At 35.2% G+C, this 16,745-nt stretch overlaps 1 protein-coding gene across 41 annotated transcripts in view; it reads left to right on the top strand.

Moving 5' to 3' along the window:
* The window catches only part of ZNF280D (zinc finger protein 280D), a 105,291-nt gene that overhangs the window by 62,783 nt on the left and 25,763 nt on the right, over nt 1-16,745 (top strand). For 21 of the 41 annotated variants that reach the window (XR_013520625.1, XR_013520628.1, XM_078333209.1 and 18 more), the window contains 5 exons: nt 245-552; nt 696-836; nt 8,744-8,806; nt 13,077-13,195; nt 13,346-13,382. Coding sequence is in view for 37 of the 41 variants with exons in the window: in XM_078333209.1 (XP_078189335.1) it covers nt 245-552; nt 696-836; nt 8,744-8,806; nt 13,077-13,195; nt 13,346-13,382 (668 nt within the window). In the remaining 4 variants the exon portion in view is untranslated. Of the gene's footprint in view, nt 1-244; nt 553-695; nt 837-8,743; nt 8,807-13,076; nt 13,196-13,345; nt 13,383-13,990; nt 16,430-16,745 lie in introns of those variants that run through there. The other 20 variants (XM_078333213.1, XM_078333212.1, XM_078333211.1 and 17 more) reach the window with 5 other exon arrangements.

Below are 16,745 nucleotides of genomic sequence, written 5' to 3'. Positions count from 1 at the left end.
TTTGTATTAACTCCTAAGATAACTGTGTTAACATATAACTGATATCAATACAAAAATGTAATATTACAACCGAATTTCACGTTTAATATCATTTAATGGTTTGAACATTTAGAATAAATGGGAGACTTACCTGATTATATGTGCTTTCTTCAAAATTCTTGATTTTTAACTATTTTTTGTACCATATTTTAATATTAATGTAATGATTAATTTCTTAAAGCAAATATTCTCATTGTTTTTGTAGGTTACTATTCGAGCTTCAGTTGGACCTCTGCAATCAGGAGCTTCACCTACACCTTCCATTAGTGCAAGTGCTTCTACCCTTCAGCTCTCACCACCAAGGACTAAAAATATAACTGCTAAAAATCCTCCAAAATCTAGTACAAGTAAACCTAATACAATCAAATGCAACACAAGTAAACCTAATACAAGTAAGCCTAATGGAAGTAAATCTAAATACAAATCAAAAATCTCTAATATGCAAAAGAAACAAAGCACATTGGCTAGTAGCAATAAAAAAAGTAAAGTTAATACAGCACTGAGGAATTTAAGGTAATCTTTTATTCCTGATATACAATATAATTTAAACTTAAGTATAAAAACTTTATACTTTAGTTAACAGAACATTAATAAAGATCTTCCTTAGTATTTTTGTTTTAAAATGTATTTTTATCACTTTTTTATGTCTCCCTAAGGTATCGTCTGGGCGTTCACAAGTGCATTGAGTGTTGTTCCGAAATAAAAGATTTTGCAAACCACTTTCCTACGTATGTCCACTGTAGTTTTTGCAGATACCACACTAGCTGCAGCAAAGCCTATGTAAATCATATGATGAGGTAAGATGAATTAAATGTGTTCATGGCCAATCAGGTTTCTGTTCTGAAAACAAAGTTACTCTATTGGAAGCCAGTTTTACTCTTCAAGGGGCTAAAAGGATCTAACAGTAAGGAACTTTTAGGCTATTGCCTGGTCCTGTTTCTCAGCATAGTAACTCCAGAAATTGTGGGACTAAAATTGTGAGAAAAATTAAGCTAATGAAATTAGAATAGGTTTGTTAGGGAAATAGTTTTTCTTTTTTATTTTTTTGAGATGTAGTCTCATTCTGTCTCCCAGGCTGGAGTGCAGTGGTGCCATCTCAGCTCACTGAAACCTCCACTGCCTGGGTTCAAGCAATTTTCCTGCCTCTCTGCCACTCCAGTCGCTCCTGAGTAGCCACCATGCCCGGCAAAGTTTTTAGATTTTTAGTAGAGGCAAGTTTTTACCATATTGGCCAGGCTGATCTCAAACTCTTGACCTCAAATGATCTGCCTGCCTCGGCCTCCCAAAGTGCTGGGATTACAGGCCTGAGCTGTTGTACCTGGCTGGGAAATAGTTTTTCCATGGAACTTTTTATTGTCCCATTGGTGTTTCAGTAATGGTTATTTTTCAACAAAATGTAAAATTTTTAAATATGTTTACTAAAAAATCTCATCCTCTTTAAAGCAGTCCCTTTGAGAGACTTGAAGGTTTTTCAAAGGAGTCTGTTTCTCTTTCTGTATTCCAGCTGTCTTTATATCCACGTGTCAGGCCATCTATACTTGCATTCATTCAGTGAAAATGAGAGACTATTCTAGTCATGATGCCACTTTTGCAGTTCTTTTTCATTAATTCATTCCACTTAGATTATTTGAGTACTTAGCATTTACACGATGTTAGGAAAAGCCTTCAGAGTCTGCATTACTTCCATTTAGGTCTCATTAGGGGAATAGTTTATTCCTTCAGAATATTGTATTTTTTTAAAAAAAGGCCAAAGTTATTTAGATGTAACCCTGATAGTTTGCTTATTCAAAGTGACTTTGTTCAATTTTTTTAAAAAAATTAGCATCAATGTATTATAAGTGAGTTTCTTGCAGATGACAACGTGACTTCTCTGTTACTTTCTGGGCATTATCAACTACTGCTTTCCAGGATTCTTCTACTTTACTTGCTGGCTTCAGCAGTTCTCTCAGTTTTTCCTGCTCTTGATGATCGGCCTGACCTCATGGGATCTTGCTTCTCCAGTGCCAGCATTTCACATCAACTTTTAAGTTTATATACTGTCTTTTTTTTCTTGAAACTACAGTACCATTAAATCTCTTTCTATCAACTGTTCATTCCTTTTGGATTTCCATTACCCCATGATGCTCAGGGCTTTGACTTCTTTTTCCAGCCTAGTAGCACCCGTCTAATTTTGCAGTCACCCTCACTCCCAGGATCATCTGTTTTCATTGCAGCTTTTTGTCCCAGAATCCTTTACATTTTTAGTTATGCTCACTTGGCATGAAGCCCAGGGTAGATTTAAACCTCATTTTTGAACTTTCTCTGTGCTCACTTCTAGACTATCAGACGGTGCTTGATTCAATCAACTCTGACTTCAGAAACTTTAACAATGCTTAGGTCCTATTTTTTCCTTTTTAAAGATCTTTATTTTTACCTTCAGCATTTGTTTAATCCTTCTTCAATACCCTAAAGATTATATTTTAGTTTCTCAGTTGTTAACCTGGCCTATTAATTAGTCAATTGTAGTCAATTTTTGTTTTTCCTAAAGTTAACTCTTTTCAACCCCACGTATTTTTCCTGTTACCTTCTTCAGATATTAATCTCAAAAATCTGACACGTCCCACTTCTCCATTAACTCTCCTTTCTCCCCGAATTCGCCATGACCATGTTCAGTCGACTTGGATCTTCATCTTTTTCTCTATATGGTTCCTTCTTACAAACACTTTCAGGTATTTAAAACATTTTTTTTTAAAGGACAGTTTTTCGCAACTGCCTATTTTCCTTATTTCTTGTCTTCCTTTTTACCATTAACATTTGTAAAAGTGTTTGCTGCCAGCTTTCTTGTGATTCATTTCTTTACCCTTTGAGTACTGCCCCCACCTACCAACTGAACATTCCTCTTGTAAAGACTGTTAGGAACTTATCACCACATTTACTCACCGTTTTTCGTTCTTACTCCTCTGTGACTTCTTTAGTCTTTGATATTGTCACTCCCTTTTTAAAACTTAATTTGTTTAATTTTCCTGAAGCCATGTGAAATTAATTAATTTAAAAATTTTTATAGAGAATAATTCATAGTTGTCGAGTACATATAATGTTTTGTTACAGCCATATAATATATAATAAACCTAGGTAATTGGGATATTCATCACTTCCAATATATATCCTTCCCTCCTTCCTTCCTTCCTTCCTTCCTTCCTTCCTTCCTTCCTTCCTTCCTTCCTTCCTTCCTTCCTTCCTCTTTCTCTTTCTCTTTCTTTCTTTCTCTCTTTTCTTTCTCTCTCTCTCTTTCTTTCTCTCTCTCTCTCTCTTTCTTTCTTTCTTTCTCTGTCTCTGTCTCTCTCTCTCTCTCTCTTTCCTTCTTTTCTTTTCTTTTCAATGGGGTCTCATTGTCACTCCAGAGTGCTAGGTGGTACAATCAAAGCTTACTGCAACCTGAAACTCCTGGGGTCAAGTGATCCTCCTGCCTTAGCCTCCTGAGTAGCTATATAGGTGTGTGCCACTATGCGCAGCTACATTTATCATTTCTTTGTGTTGGGAACATTCAAAATATACTCTTCTAATTATTTTGCAATATACAAGAAATTCTTGTTAATTGTCATCACACGTAGCTCTTGGTGTTAGTGTCATATGGAACTAAAAGCTTCCATTGCCACTCTTTTTAGGGTTTGATAGGTCTTTTTGTCTTTTTCTCAACTTCAGCAGTACCCTTGCTTCCCTCATTGCCTTAGGTGCATCCCGCTGAATGGTGAACTCTCCTTTGTAGTGTTGATTCTTGAGGTCTATATATACAGAAGCCTCATTTTCTCCAAAGCACTAGAACCTTTAATTCCTATCCCATACTAACACTGTAGCCTCTCAATTGGTCTTTTTCCTTCTGGTCTCATACCTGCCCCAATCCACCCCTGTAAGTTGGTTAATCTTCCACAGAGTACAGATTCTTCCATATTCATATTCTTTCTTTTTTTTCTTTTTTGAAAAAAAAATCTCACTCCAACCCAGGCTGGAGTGCAGTGGCTCCATCACAGTTCACTGCAGCCTCAACCTTCTGGGCTCAGGTGATCCTCCCACTTCAGCATCTTGAGTAGCTGGCACTTACAGGCATGCACTACCATACTCAGATAATTTGTTGTAGAGATGGGGTTTTTCTGTGTTGCCTAGGTGGGTCTTGGGCTTCTGGGCTCAAGCAATCTGCTCACTCCGGCTTCCTAAAGTGCAATGATGATAGCTGAACCCTCCACTGTGCCCACCCCCAGGCTTGTTTTCTGCAGTGACCTTTCTGTATTTTTTGTGAGTTCCCAAAATGCCTTGTTCTTTCCTCTCAGTTTACCTTCTTTTTTTAAATGTCTGATCACCAGAACCATTACTTTCTTTGAATTGTGTAGTATTTATCTATTTTGCATTTTTTTTTTTTTTTTGAGACAGAGTCTTGCCCTGTCACCCAGGCTGAAGTGCAGTGGCAAGATCCTCCGAGGTTCAAACAATTCTCCTCCCTCAGCCTGCTGAGTGGCAGGGATTACAGGTGCCTGCCAACACACCCAGCTAATTTTTATATTTTTAGTAGAGACAGGGTTTCACCATGTTGTCCAGTTTGGTCTCAAACTCTTGACCTCGGGTGATCCACCTGCTCGGCCTCCGAAAGCTGCGATTATAGGTGTCAGCCACCATGCCCAGCCCTATTTTGCCTTTTATTATATTTATTTGTGTCTGCATTATTTCCTTGAGAAGAAGGGGTCTTTGTAGTCATCATATTACCTAGCGCATTACAAACTGCAGGTGATAGTTATCACTTGTTGTAATTATAAAAGGTCCTAAATAAAATCTCAAAAGAAGGTATTCAACAATCTTGAAGTAGTTGGAGTATTGTTGAAGTAAGATCCTTTCAAAGAAAAACATCATTAAATGTGTAATTTTTTAAGCAGCATTATTTAGGTTCGGTTGTTTAAATTATTGCACCATATTTACTTACAGCTTTTAGGTAGTAATAGAAATTATCTGAAAAAATGCATAGAAATTGCTCTATAATATTGCTATTATTTCTCAAAATGATGTATAAGGAGCATTTTTCTTTACATAAAAGAGGTTAAAGTTAACATAAGTAACCAGTATCTCTTTTTTTGTAGCAGAGTTTTATTTCAGCCAGGTTCATTTATTTCATTATGTACCTACTAGGAAGGTATTTAATACAATTTGCTAAGAAGTATGGCAAGCTGGTGGTGAACAATCAAACAAGACTGGATTTGAACCCAAGCTTCACTATATATGTGTGGAACTTTGAACAGGTTACTTAATCTGATTCTCAAGATTGCTTTTCTTGAAAATAAAGTTATCAAGATTATTAGAAAAAATGTATTAAAGTGCTTAATAACAATTTGCACTTAAGAGATATTTAAGTAATGATAGCTATAATTTCTAAGTTGTCATTATTAGGATTGGGGGTAGTCTTTGATTGTAATTTTCACAATTTAGGAGAGATAAATTTACCTAGCTTAATGTGATAAACAAATGACTATGAGAGTACAGAGGAGATAAGTATGAAATCTTTAAACAAGAAATAAAGGAAGATTTTCTGTAAATTTCACTTAGGCTTTGAGGGATGATTTAAAAAATTGCCAAGGAAAAGGAAAGCCAGTATAAAAGTTTGTTTCTTATACATTAGGTAAGACAGAGTACTGAATTTTTAAAAGATCTGCTTGATTTCATTATAAATTTTACATAAATGTGTTGACACTAAGTGATAATCGTAGGGTTAGCTGGACTATTATGATAACATCATAACTTGTCTTCTGCCTACAGTTTTTCCCTTTTATCTAGTTCATCCTTTCTTTTGCTGTAGGCAAATCTGGGCAGGTCATTCTTTGACCTAAAATCCTTTGATTTCCTAACATTGATAGGATGAAGTTCAGAATTTCTGGAAAATATCACACCTTTCCATATCAAATTCCTAACTACTTTGGGCATTCGTTCTGTGCCGCTCCCTCTCTCCCACAGACACTTCCCCCAAGCAACCAAAAACTCTAGGGCAGGCAACTTGCCTTTGTTACTGTATCATCAGCCTCTATTCTAGTGTCTTAAAATTGCTAAGAAAATTCTTCCTTTTGTGTTTCTTAGAAAGTAAAGTTGTTACTTACATGGAGTCAAGATTATGAAGAAAATAATGGTTGAAGGAGGTTTTTGTCCTTAGTTTTCTTGAGGTATAATTAATACACAATAAAATTCACCTATTAGAGAATAGCTTAACGAGTTTTGGTAATTATATACCGTCAGTTAACCAAGTAGGGAATGTTTTAAAATTAGGTTTTACATTATATTTTTACTGTATCGTAATATAAAACTTTTCTTAGATTTATTTCTATATTGCCATTACCTTTATGGAGAGCTAATAGGAAGAAGGATGGTATTTTTTTTCCTCTTTATTTGTGAGCTGTGAATTCACTTTTCCCTTCCTATGATACACAAATCTATAAGTATGGAATTAAGTACAGGTAAATCAAAGAGGTGGTAGAAATCCCTTTTTATAGATGAGAAACTCTAGAACAGAATTCAGGCAACTAAAAATTTAAAATTACCAACATTATGATATGGTATAAGTTGTAGATAGATGAAGCGGCTATCAAAAAGACCCCGTAATGTAATATTTTCTCTTCTCTTATATTTAGTAGCTAAATAAACCAAAAACAGTCTGCTTGTTCAAAGAGAAAGATTAACAAGTTTTTAAGTCTTATTTAAAAATAACTTATTTTGGTGCACATTTTGTAGGAATCGTGGATTCATTTCTCTGAAGAAATACAGTTATGTATACAAGTTTTTGCATATAATTTGAGGGCTTCCCAACTTCCCAATATACTCTTCTAAGAAACCTTTATTTCTGTGATACCACCTTAAATTTGTAAACTCTAATAGTAAGTACTCCCAGGTTGATGAAATGACTATTAGAAATCTGAGGCTCTTTTCTGGGGATTATAGCTAGCCAGAATATGTGTGTATATATATTTTCCTGTACATTAATGTTGTGCTGGGGACAGTTACCTTGTATGTGAGAGTAACCGTTGACCCAGATACTGGTGTGTTGGCTGCTACTTCTCAAACTTTGGCTTGTATATGAATCACTGAAAATGCTTGTTAAAGCAAATTCCTGAGCTCCGCTGCCCTCTGTGTGTTTGAGGGGTTGTCATGGGGCAGGGGTTGTTGGTCGGGGAAGACTGCATTTTGAAATACAGTAGTCCCCCTTGCCAACTGGGATATATATGTTCCAAGACCCCTGGTGGATGCCTGAAACTGTGGATAGTATTAAGCTCTATGTACTACACTGTTTTTTCTTATACATACACATCTACATACAACAAAGATTGACTTATAAACTGGACACAGTAAGATAATTAACAATAACACAACAATTATAATGTACTGTAATAAAAGTTATATGAATGTAGGCTGTCGCTCTTAAAACATCTTACTGTAGTGTACGTGGGTAACTGAAGCCACAGAAAGTGAAGCATGGACAATGGTGGTGAGGAGGGACCTACTGTAAGCTGTCAGGTGATGTTTGTTACTGGTCGGGTCCTGGCTTTCTAGTACAGGAAAGCTTTTCTACTGCAATTAAAAGGGCATATAGAAGCTATTATCATGGGCTGCAAAGTTTGGTTAGTGGTTTTCTTTTCTGTGCTTAGAGGAAGCACTGTTTTGATTCATGATTTCTGCATTATTATTATTATTTTTAATAAAAAGCCCTCTACTAGAAAGCCAGATTTGACTGTGTGCCTCTGTAGTTTCAGCTACCCAGGAGGCTGAGGCAAAAGGATCACTTGAGCCCAGGAGTTTGATTCCAGCCTGGGCAACATACTGAGATCCATCTCTTAAAAGAAGAAGAGAAAAAGTCTACTAGTAATTACAAGGAGCACTCTAAATGTTTGCATTTACAGATGATAGACAGTGGCATTTAGCTCAAGTACTGCTTGCTTCCCATATCATTTAGATCCTTCCCCCCATCCCCTGCGCAAACATGTTAAGATTGGAGAGTAATAAAAAAGAATTATTGTTGATAACTGTTCGTATTATAGCACAAATGTGTAATTAACAGAAATTTAGAATTGTTTAACTCTTCATAAATTAAAATACTGAATTTGATGCTCTTTGCATTTTTTTTCTTTTTTTGTTTTTGTTTTTGAGACCATGTTTCACTCTGTCACCAGGCTGGAGTGCAGTGGCGTGATCTTGACTCACTGCAACCTCTGTCTCCTGGGTTCAAGCGATTCTCCTTCCTCAGCCTCCTGAGTAGCTGGGACTAGAAGGGTACAGCACCACTCCCAGCGAATTTTTATATTTTTAGTAGAGACAGGGTTTCACCATATTGGTCAGGCTAGTCTTTAACTCCCGACCTTGTGATCCACCCGCCTCAGCCACCTGAAGTGCTGGGATTATAAGCATGAGCCACCATGCCCGGCCACTCTTTACATTTTCTTAATTTTCAGTATTTCCTTTTTTAACATAATAGTAAGGTACAGTGCTAATTATCTAAAAATATGCCTGGGAAAATAGTGTCATTAGAATATAATAGGTAAAATGGAATGTAAGACAAAATGTTGAATTAAATGGAAATGACAGGCATTTTATTATTTACATTATAATCTTTTCTTAAAACTAGAAATTTAAGTATGAACTTGAAATATAAATTAATGTGACTTACGGTATAATAAAATCATTCCCATCTCTTTTGTTTCTCCAGCTTTCATAGTAACCGTCCAAGCAAAAGGTTTTGTATTTTTAAGAAGCATTCAGAAAATCTCAGGTAACTAGTTGATCTTTTTTTACTCTTTCTATTGAAAAATTGTAATGACTTAAATTTGTTTTACACAACAGCTTTATTGAGTTAGAATTAACAGGGCGGGCACAGTGGCTCACGCCTGTAATTCCCAGCACTTTGGGAGGCTGAGGCGGGTGGATCACAAGGTCAAGAGAGCGAGACCACCCTGGTCAACATGGTGAAACCCCGTCTCTACTAAAAATACAAAAATTAGCTGGGAGTGGTGGCGCATGCCTGTGGTCCCAGCTACTTGGGAGGCTGAGGCAGGAGAATTGCTTGAAGCCGGGAGGCAGAGGTTGCAGTGAGCCGAGATTGTGCCACTGCACTCCAGCCTGGCACCTGGCAACAGAGCAAGACTCTGTCTCAAAAAAAAGAATTAACATACCATACAATTTATGTGTTTATAGATTTTAGTATATTCACAGAGTCCTGCAGCAATCACCAGTTAGTTTTACTACATTTTTATCACTCCGAAAAGAAACCCTGTACCCATTAGTGGTCATTCCCATTTTTTTCCGGCTTTCCCCATCCCTAAACAACTAGTCTACTTTCTGTCTGTGTAATATTTGCCCATTCTGGGCGTTTCATATAAAAAATGTTACATGATATAGTCCTCTGTGACTGGCTTATTTCATTTAGCATAATGTTTTCAAGATTCATCTGTATTGCAGTATGTATCAATATTTCATTGTTAACAATTACAGCGTAGCATTCCATTGTAAAGATATATCATAGTTTATTTATTTAGATTGTTTTCATTTTGAGGCCCTTATGAATAAAACTGCTGTGAACGTTTGTGTGCATGTTTTTGTATGGTCATGACTTTTTATTTCTCTTTAGTATATACTTAGGATTAGAATTTCTGGGTTGTTTGATAACTCCATGTTGGGCCTTTGAGGAACCACCGGGCTCTTTTCCAAAGTAGCTCCATTATTTTACATTCCCACCAGCAGTGTTTGAGGGTTACAGTTCCTCCACATCTTTGCCAACACTTTTTATTATCTCTTTTTGATTATAGTCATCCTCATGAGTATAAAGTGTCATCTCATTGTGGTTTGCTATAACTGTTTTTAGACCTGATGTTAGGGTACCTAATTTGAAAATATAAATGATTGCTACTGGACATTAGAGAGTTGTGTTTATTGACCAGCGGTGTGATGAGGCATTATTCTCTTGCTGAATTTATTTCAGTGGAAAGGTGATGTCCAGAGGAAACCTTGATGCATTTACATTGTAAAATGAGAACAAAAATAAGGCACTCCAACAATATTTGAATATTAAAAAGGTAGCTAAGCTATCTAGTATAGGAATCAACACTTTTTTAGTTTTTAAGTAAATTTCCTTTAACCACTGGAATTCTTGAAATCAGTATGTGATATTTATAATTCTTATATTTTCTTTTGAAAATAAAGAGAATTATACCATTTCATTACTGTACAGAAAGAACTGTTGATAAAATTTTCTAGAGGCATTGATAGTTAGCTTTGGTTATACCACATATTAACTTAGAATCCACTGAGCATTATTATTTCATATTCTTCTGATTCCTTGAACTTTCTTTGTTTATTTTATGTTGCCATTGCTCCTTGAAATGTCGATGTCTTTGCTCCACCAAGCTGATCTGTAGAGATAAGTTTTGCCAATATTTGCTTTGATTCTTTGGATTAGTGGAAAATGTAGAAGAGGGGATGATATGTCTCAGGACCTTTGCATTTATTATTTCCTATGCCTAGTTTGCTTTTCCCCAGATACTGTATGGCTAGCTCTTTTGTCTCTTTCAGGCCTCTACTTTGATTGAGTGAGTCTTTTATTGACTACAAAATTCAAAAAACTGTATCCTTTATCCCAGCATTCCCTATCTCCTTTTGATGCTTTACTTTTCTCTAGATCATCTGACATACTTTTATTTTAGTTGCTTATTGTTTGTGTTCTCTCACTACATTGTGTGTGGTTTGGTTTTTTGATCTATGCCTGGCACATAGTAGGCATTCAGTAAATATTTGTTGAATAAATTCATGTGTATATTGAAAATGATGTGGAAAATAGGCCCTGTCTGTGATGTCAGACTCGTAGCTCACAGGGAGAGAAAATTTCATTCAATTTTAAAAATATGTTAGTACTACTTTTAAAATATTTACTGAATCTGGGGAAATAGTTAAGCTACATCAGATGTTACCTTTACTAAAAACAGTTACGAGAGCGAATATGGCTTTACTGCATTTTAAGAACAAGATTTTAATTCAGTTTTTACCTTGTTGTCAAGTTCAGTGGTGTGTTAAGTTTCTAAGTGAACTGTGTGATTTTAAAGATCTCTTGATGTTTTTTCACTCAACTTGGGTAGTCTCAAATTGAAAATTGTTTTTCTGTGAATGGAGCTTAGCATCTTTATAACTCTACATGACAATAATTTATGTAGTTACTCTTATTGAAACAGACTATTCATTCTGTAACTATTATGTATCTATCTTGCACATAAAGTAGCAGGTCCTGTAAAGAGGAAGCATTGTTGGAACCAACCTTCAGGGGAAGGTACAACATTTTATCGTGTGGGAGTTAAGGTGTGAACATAAATAACTATGAATTTTAATAAGGGCAATGAGAGTTACTTGAGAGAGGAAAAAGATTACCGGTCTTATAGTGGTCTGGATAGGTGTTAGGCCTACTTGACTTTAAAGAATGGGTATTGTTTCTACTGGTAGAAGAGGCACAGGGGCATTCTAGTTCAATAGACTAAATATTTTTCAAGACTTCTGTGTACAATTCAGATTACCTAAGGCAACAACAGCACTTATACATTTAACATAATTGATTTTCTTTTAAATAGCACTTCAGATGCTTGGTGTAACAAACTCCCAAGTGGTTAACGCATAACTATAAGAAATTAAACATATAGTGGCTAAGTTCTCTGAACTATTTTAGTATTTTACAGGCTTAATATTTCAAAACACCTTTCAGCTAAAAATCACAAGTCTAAATGCATTTTAAATTAGAATCTTAATGTACTTTATGTCAAGTATGTTCAAATACTTGAAATAGCAAATGCTAAACAGTTAAATCCAGTGAGTACAAAGCTATTCCTGTATTCAAAAATAAAGTATTGGTAACTAGACAATTGTTTCCTAACTTCTTTAAAAATGCGTACTAATTACACATTTCATTTAAGAACTACAGCATTCAGGCGAGGCGCAGTGGCTCATGCCTGTAATCCTAGCAGTTGGGGAGGCCAAGGTGGGTGGATCACAAGATCAGGAGTTCGAGACCAGCCTTACCAACATGGCAAAACCCCGTCTCTACTAAAAGTACAAAAATTATTCTGGTGTGGTGGCGCACACCTGTAATCCCAGCTACTCAGGAGGCTGAGGCAAGAGAATTGCTTGAACCTGGGAGACAGAGGTTGCAGTGAGTTGAGATCACGCCATTGCACTCCAGCCTGGGTGACAGAGTGAGACTCTTTCTCAAAAAAAAAAAAAAAAAAAAAAGCTAGAGCACTCAGGGAAGTTTTGTTGATGAGTACTTTAAGCCCCAGCAGATAGACTAGTTCACAGTGCTGGAATCATGAGGAACTCAAGTTTGCAGACTTCCATATTTTATTAACTACTTTAGCTAGTTCAGTGTTAAATGAGAGTAATACCAACCTTGATGGCTGTAGTGAGAATCAGATGAAATAGTACATGGGAAAACACTTAACATATAATGCACAATTGATGGTGGCTGTAACGTACTCTATTTTTAAAGCCTTCACATTTTTCTTCTGAATTTAGCTCCAACTAAATAAACACCAGATTGTAAGTAAGCTCCATTATTGCATAGACAGTACTATTTTTTTGTTCACTATTCTATTCACTGTACCTAGTAGTACAGTATATATGAAAACAGCTTCAGTAAATATCAAGTGAATGAATATGCTATCTACACTTTGCAGATGAGTAGAAGGGCAAATAGAATGTGACTTGCCTAAGTTACACAAGTTGATTATGGAGACAAGACTGACTCTAGGTCTTCTGACTCCTAACTTTTAACAACTGGCATGAAGGCAAAAGTATGAAATAAATACTTTCTGTAAATAAATAGCATAATTTGGGCATGGCTGTGTCATTTTCCAGAGAATAGTTTCAGTTTATGTCAAATTTATATAACAAAAATGGGAAGTTATAGTTATGTTTGACACAAAAAGCAAATTATGGAAAAATAATCATCAAACTTGTATATGGTTATTCATAAAAGATAAAAATCTTTTTATAATTTTTTTTTCCAGGGGCATTACTCTAGTGTGCCTTAATTGTGATTTCCTAAGTGATGTTTCTGGCTTAGATAATATGGCTGCACACTTAAGTCAGCGTGAAACTCATACTTGCCAAGTTGTAATGCAGAAAGGTACGTAGATGTAACTGTGCAACTTTAGATTTTTGATATTTATTCCAGTATTTTTAGTCATCCACAATATGGTCTCTTTACTAAATCATTATTCTCACTCATCATATTTCATATGCTGTTGTAAATGTAAAACTTTTCTTCTAATTTCAGTTTCTGTTTGTATCCCAACTTCTGAGCACCTTTCTGAGTAAGTTTAATTTTTATTCAGTGCATTTGACTTTGATGGATGTTAGCACTATTGCATTTTTAAGTGTATCATTAATATGAATGAAAAGTATTAAAGTATTTTGTTTTTTTTTTGTTTTTTTTGTTTTTTTTTTTAAAGCTGCTTGTTGAAATAGGTTCCTGCTCTATGGAGCTCGTGACCTGGTGCAAGACAAGTTGGAATTTCCTAAGTTCAAAGTTCTGAGATGTTTTCTTACACAAAGGCAGTTAAGCAGCCAAGTTCCTGACACTAGCTCTCTTTATTCAGCTCTTTTCAGCTTTCGAATGGGGCTAGATTCCTATTCCACCTTATCTTTGTGTCAGGTTGACATATCTTAACATATTTTTTTTCTCCAGTTTGCGCTCTCTAAAAATAACGTTTGTTGCTCTGTCTTTTCTTTGCTTAAAATAATTTTTGTTTTTCTCTGCTGTACTTGCCTTCAGAATGTTAGATTCCAAATGATATGGCTGTTTGTCTTTTTGTCTGTTTGTCTGCTTTCTTAATTTCTTATACGTCTTAAGTTTTAGGCCAGATGACTGTCTTTTTCCTCATTCGTTGTCTGTCATTGTGCTATTTTTCTTATTTTTCAGATGCAGAAGCAGCCCAGAGATTTCAAAATATGTCCAGGGTATACCTGGACCGTGTCCCCCTTCGATGGACACAACTGATGCCTGTTCTCTCTTTCCAAGGAGTGTGAATAATTTGACTGTGGGACCTGCTCTTAGGTTGTGGCCTCAGGAAATCAGATCTTGGGGAGACTCCCTTTCTACATGGCTGGCCTCCCATAAGGCTGATGCTGTTTGGCCAGAGATGGCTTTAAGGCCCACCAAATTGAGCATACTTCCCACTGGGGGCTTTGGCTCATGATCTTAAGCTTATGAGGCAATTATGACCAAGAAAAGCCCATCAAATCACTGCTTCAACATCCAAGTTGAAGTTTAATCATTTTGGCTGCTGCCCTTAAATCTTTCTCTAGCATGAATGCAGTCCAAGGAATATTAAAACTAGTTGTTAGGAAACCATGGCTATTTTCATATCCTTGGAACAACAGGTCTCCACAGTTATGTTCCAAAATTGCAGTTATTTTTGCTGACATATAAAATCTATTAACCAGTATTAATTCTGTAATTTTTTTAACCATAACAAGTTTTGCATTTTGTTTTTTTTAATTAATTTAATTTTAATAGCTTGGTTTTATGTTCTCAAAATTTATTAATGTCTATTTTATGATGTCTATTTTTATATTATTTTATTTAAAATTTGTTAGTGTTTGTTTTAAGAACTCCAAGAGATTTCATAGAATTCTCTACAGATTTTGTGTAGCTGCCTATTTGTAGATTTTAAATTTGGCTGTTACTCAGCCCATTAGACATTATTATTAGATACTCTGTCCCACTGGGATTATTATTAATATTACCTCAATTGTGGGTTCTTAGGTGTAAAGAATTGGCAGTACTATTTGCAGACCGTTAGAGCCAGTTTTAAGGTTACATATTTGTCATGTATGATGTAATATCTACTAAGCCATTAATGTAGCTCCTTTGGGTAAAGGTAATATATTAAAAAAATACATGGATGGTAATCAGTAATGCATGTATTTATTTCCTTTATATATTTTAAGTTTGGCATGTGTTTATTTTAGTTACATTGAATATAGATCTAAACATTTTTGATACTATTATTTTCTTTTAATAAAAATTATATTGTTTAAGTGCCTCAGGATTATTTACTAATGAATAAAAGGTATAGATTTTATTCTATAAAGAGGAACACTGCTCTAATTATTATATGGAAGCCTTGTTACTTGGCTGCAGACAGAGTGCTGTATCTACTTAGTACACCTTGCATTTTTTTCTTGCGTACAATGAAAAGGTTATTATTTATACTCTACTAATTTCTTAAATTTAAAAGACTAGCAAAATGCCTTTTGTGATACTAATAGCATAAGGATAGGAAGGCTCTGAAATTATGACTCAGCGGTGGATTTTTACTGTAAAATCAGAACTTCTCTATTTGCATTTTAGAACATTTTTAAAGCCAGTTTAGGTGACCATGTATTATAAGATGTGTGCAATTAATTATCAAAAGAATTATTAGTTCTAAATTTCCAAACTAATTTATATCTCAAATGAAAGGTTTTCCAAAATCTTCACAAGTGGTTTGTTTTGTAGAGTGGACTTAGCGATATACTAGTTTTTTTTTTTTTCCTTATTTGTCTCTAGGAATTTTTGCTGTCTACCCTCGTTCTACCCAGTTTTTAAAAGTTTATCCAGAAACAGTAACTTTTCTATTTTAAACATTAGTTCTCTATTCATTTACAGATATTCACATTACCTTGGTCATAGGTCAAAAGCAGGATAAACCACATTCTTAATATAGTAATGTAGGAGTACAGTCAACCCTCCATATCCTTCGGTTTCATGTCTGCAGATTCAGCCAACCATGGATTGAAAATATTTCAGGGGGAAAAACAATGAGAAATAACAATACAACAGTAAAAAATACAAATGAAAACAATACAATATAACAACAGTTTACATAGCAATTATATTGTATAAGTGACCTGAGCATCTGAGGACTTTATTATTCTTGGTGGGGGCTTGGGGAAGTAGGGGGACTTGTGGGATGAGGGCAGGTCCTATAACCACTCCCCTACAGATACCAAGGAACAACTGTACTTCTTTGTGGTCTTACATAGAATTTTATTTTTTATAGTATGTATCAAATTCATTTTCTTAAAATATGAACTCTTAAAGTTCTGTCACCAGTAAATTCATTAAAAAAAAATTGGTTCAGATAAAACACTTGGCAATCAGTACAGAGTTTGCTTATTGTAGACAATTAGTTGAATTTCATTTTGGTGCTAATGAGTTTTAGCTTGAGTCTAATCCCACCTTACCATCATGTTATTCTAGTTTATTCATCTGGTCAGATAGCCATTTCATGCATATGTGCTTTTTGGCTACTGTTGAATAAAAGGTGTGATTGGTTCAGTTTGAGTCCAACACCATTCTTAGGAAAATAACAAATGTGGGTGAAGGGGAGGAAGGCAGCAAAACACACTGCCATGTGTGTACCTATGCAACTGTCTTGCATGTTCTGCACATGTACCCCAAAACCTAAAATGCAATAAAAAATAGTAATAATTATTAAACTACAGAGGCTCAGACTCTTGCCCTATTTTTGTCACATTTTGGCAAAATGCTTTTTTATTCAGGGAATATTTATTGAGCATCTACTTTGTGCCTGGCAGTGTCCCAGGTGTTAGAAACACAGACTGAAATCTCTGGTCTTACGGAATTTACATTACAGCTGTGAAAGGCAATAAAAACTAAATAAAACATA

Source organism: Callithrix jacchus, chromosome 8 (genome assembly GCF_049354715.1).
Source record: "Callithrix jacchus isolate 240 chromosome 8, calJac240_pri, whole genome shotgun sequence".
NCBI lineage: Eukaryota > Metazoa > Chordata > Mammalia > Primates > Cebidae > Callithrix > Callithrix jacchus.
The sequence above is the reverse complement of the archived record's forward strand: the minus strand, read 5'-3'. Positions and strand labels throughout refer to the sequence as shown.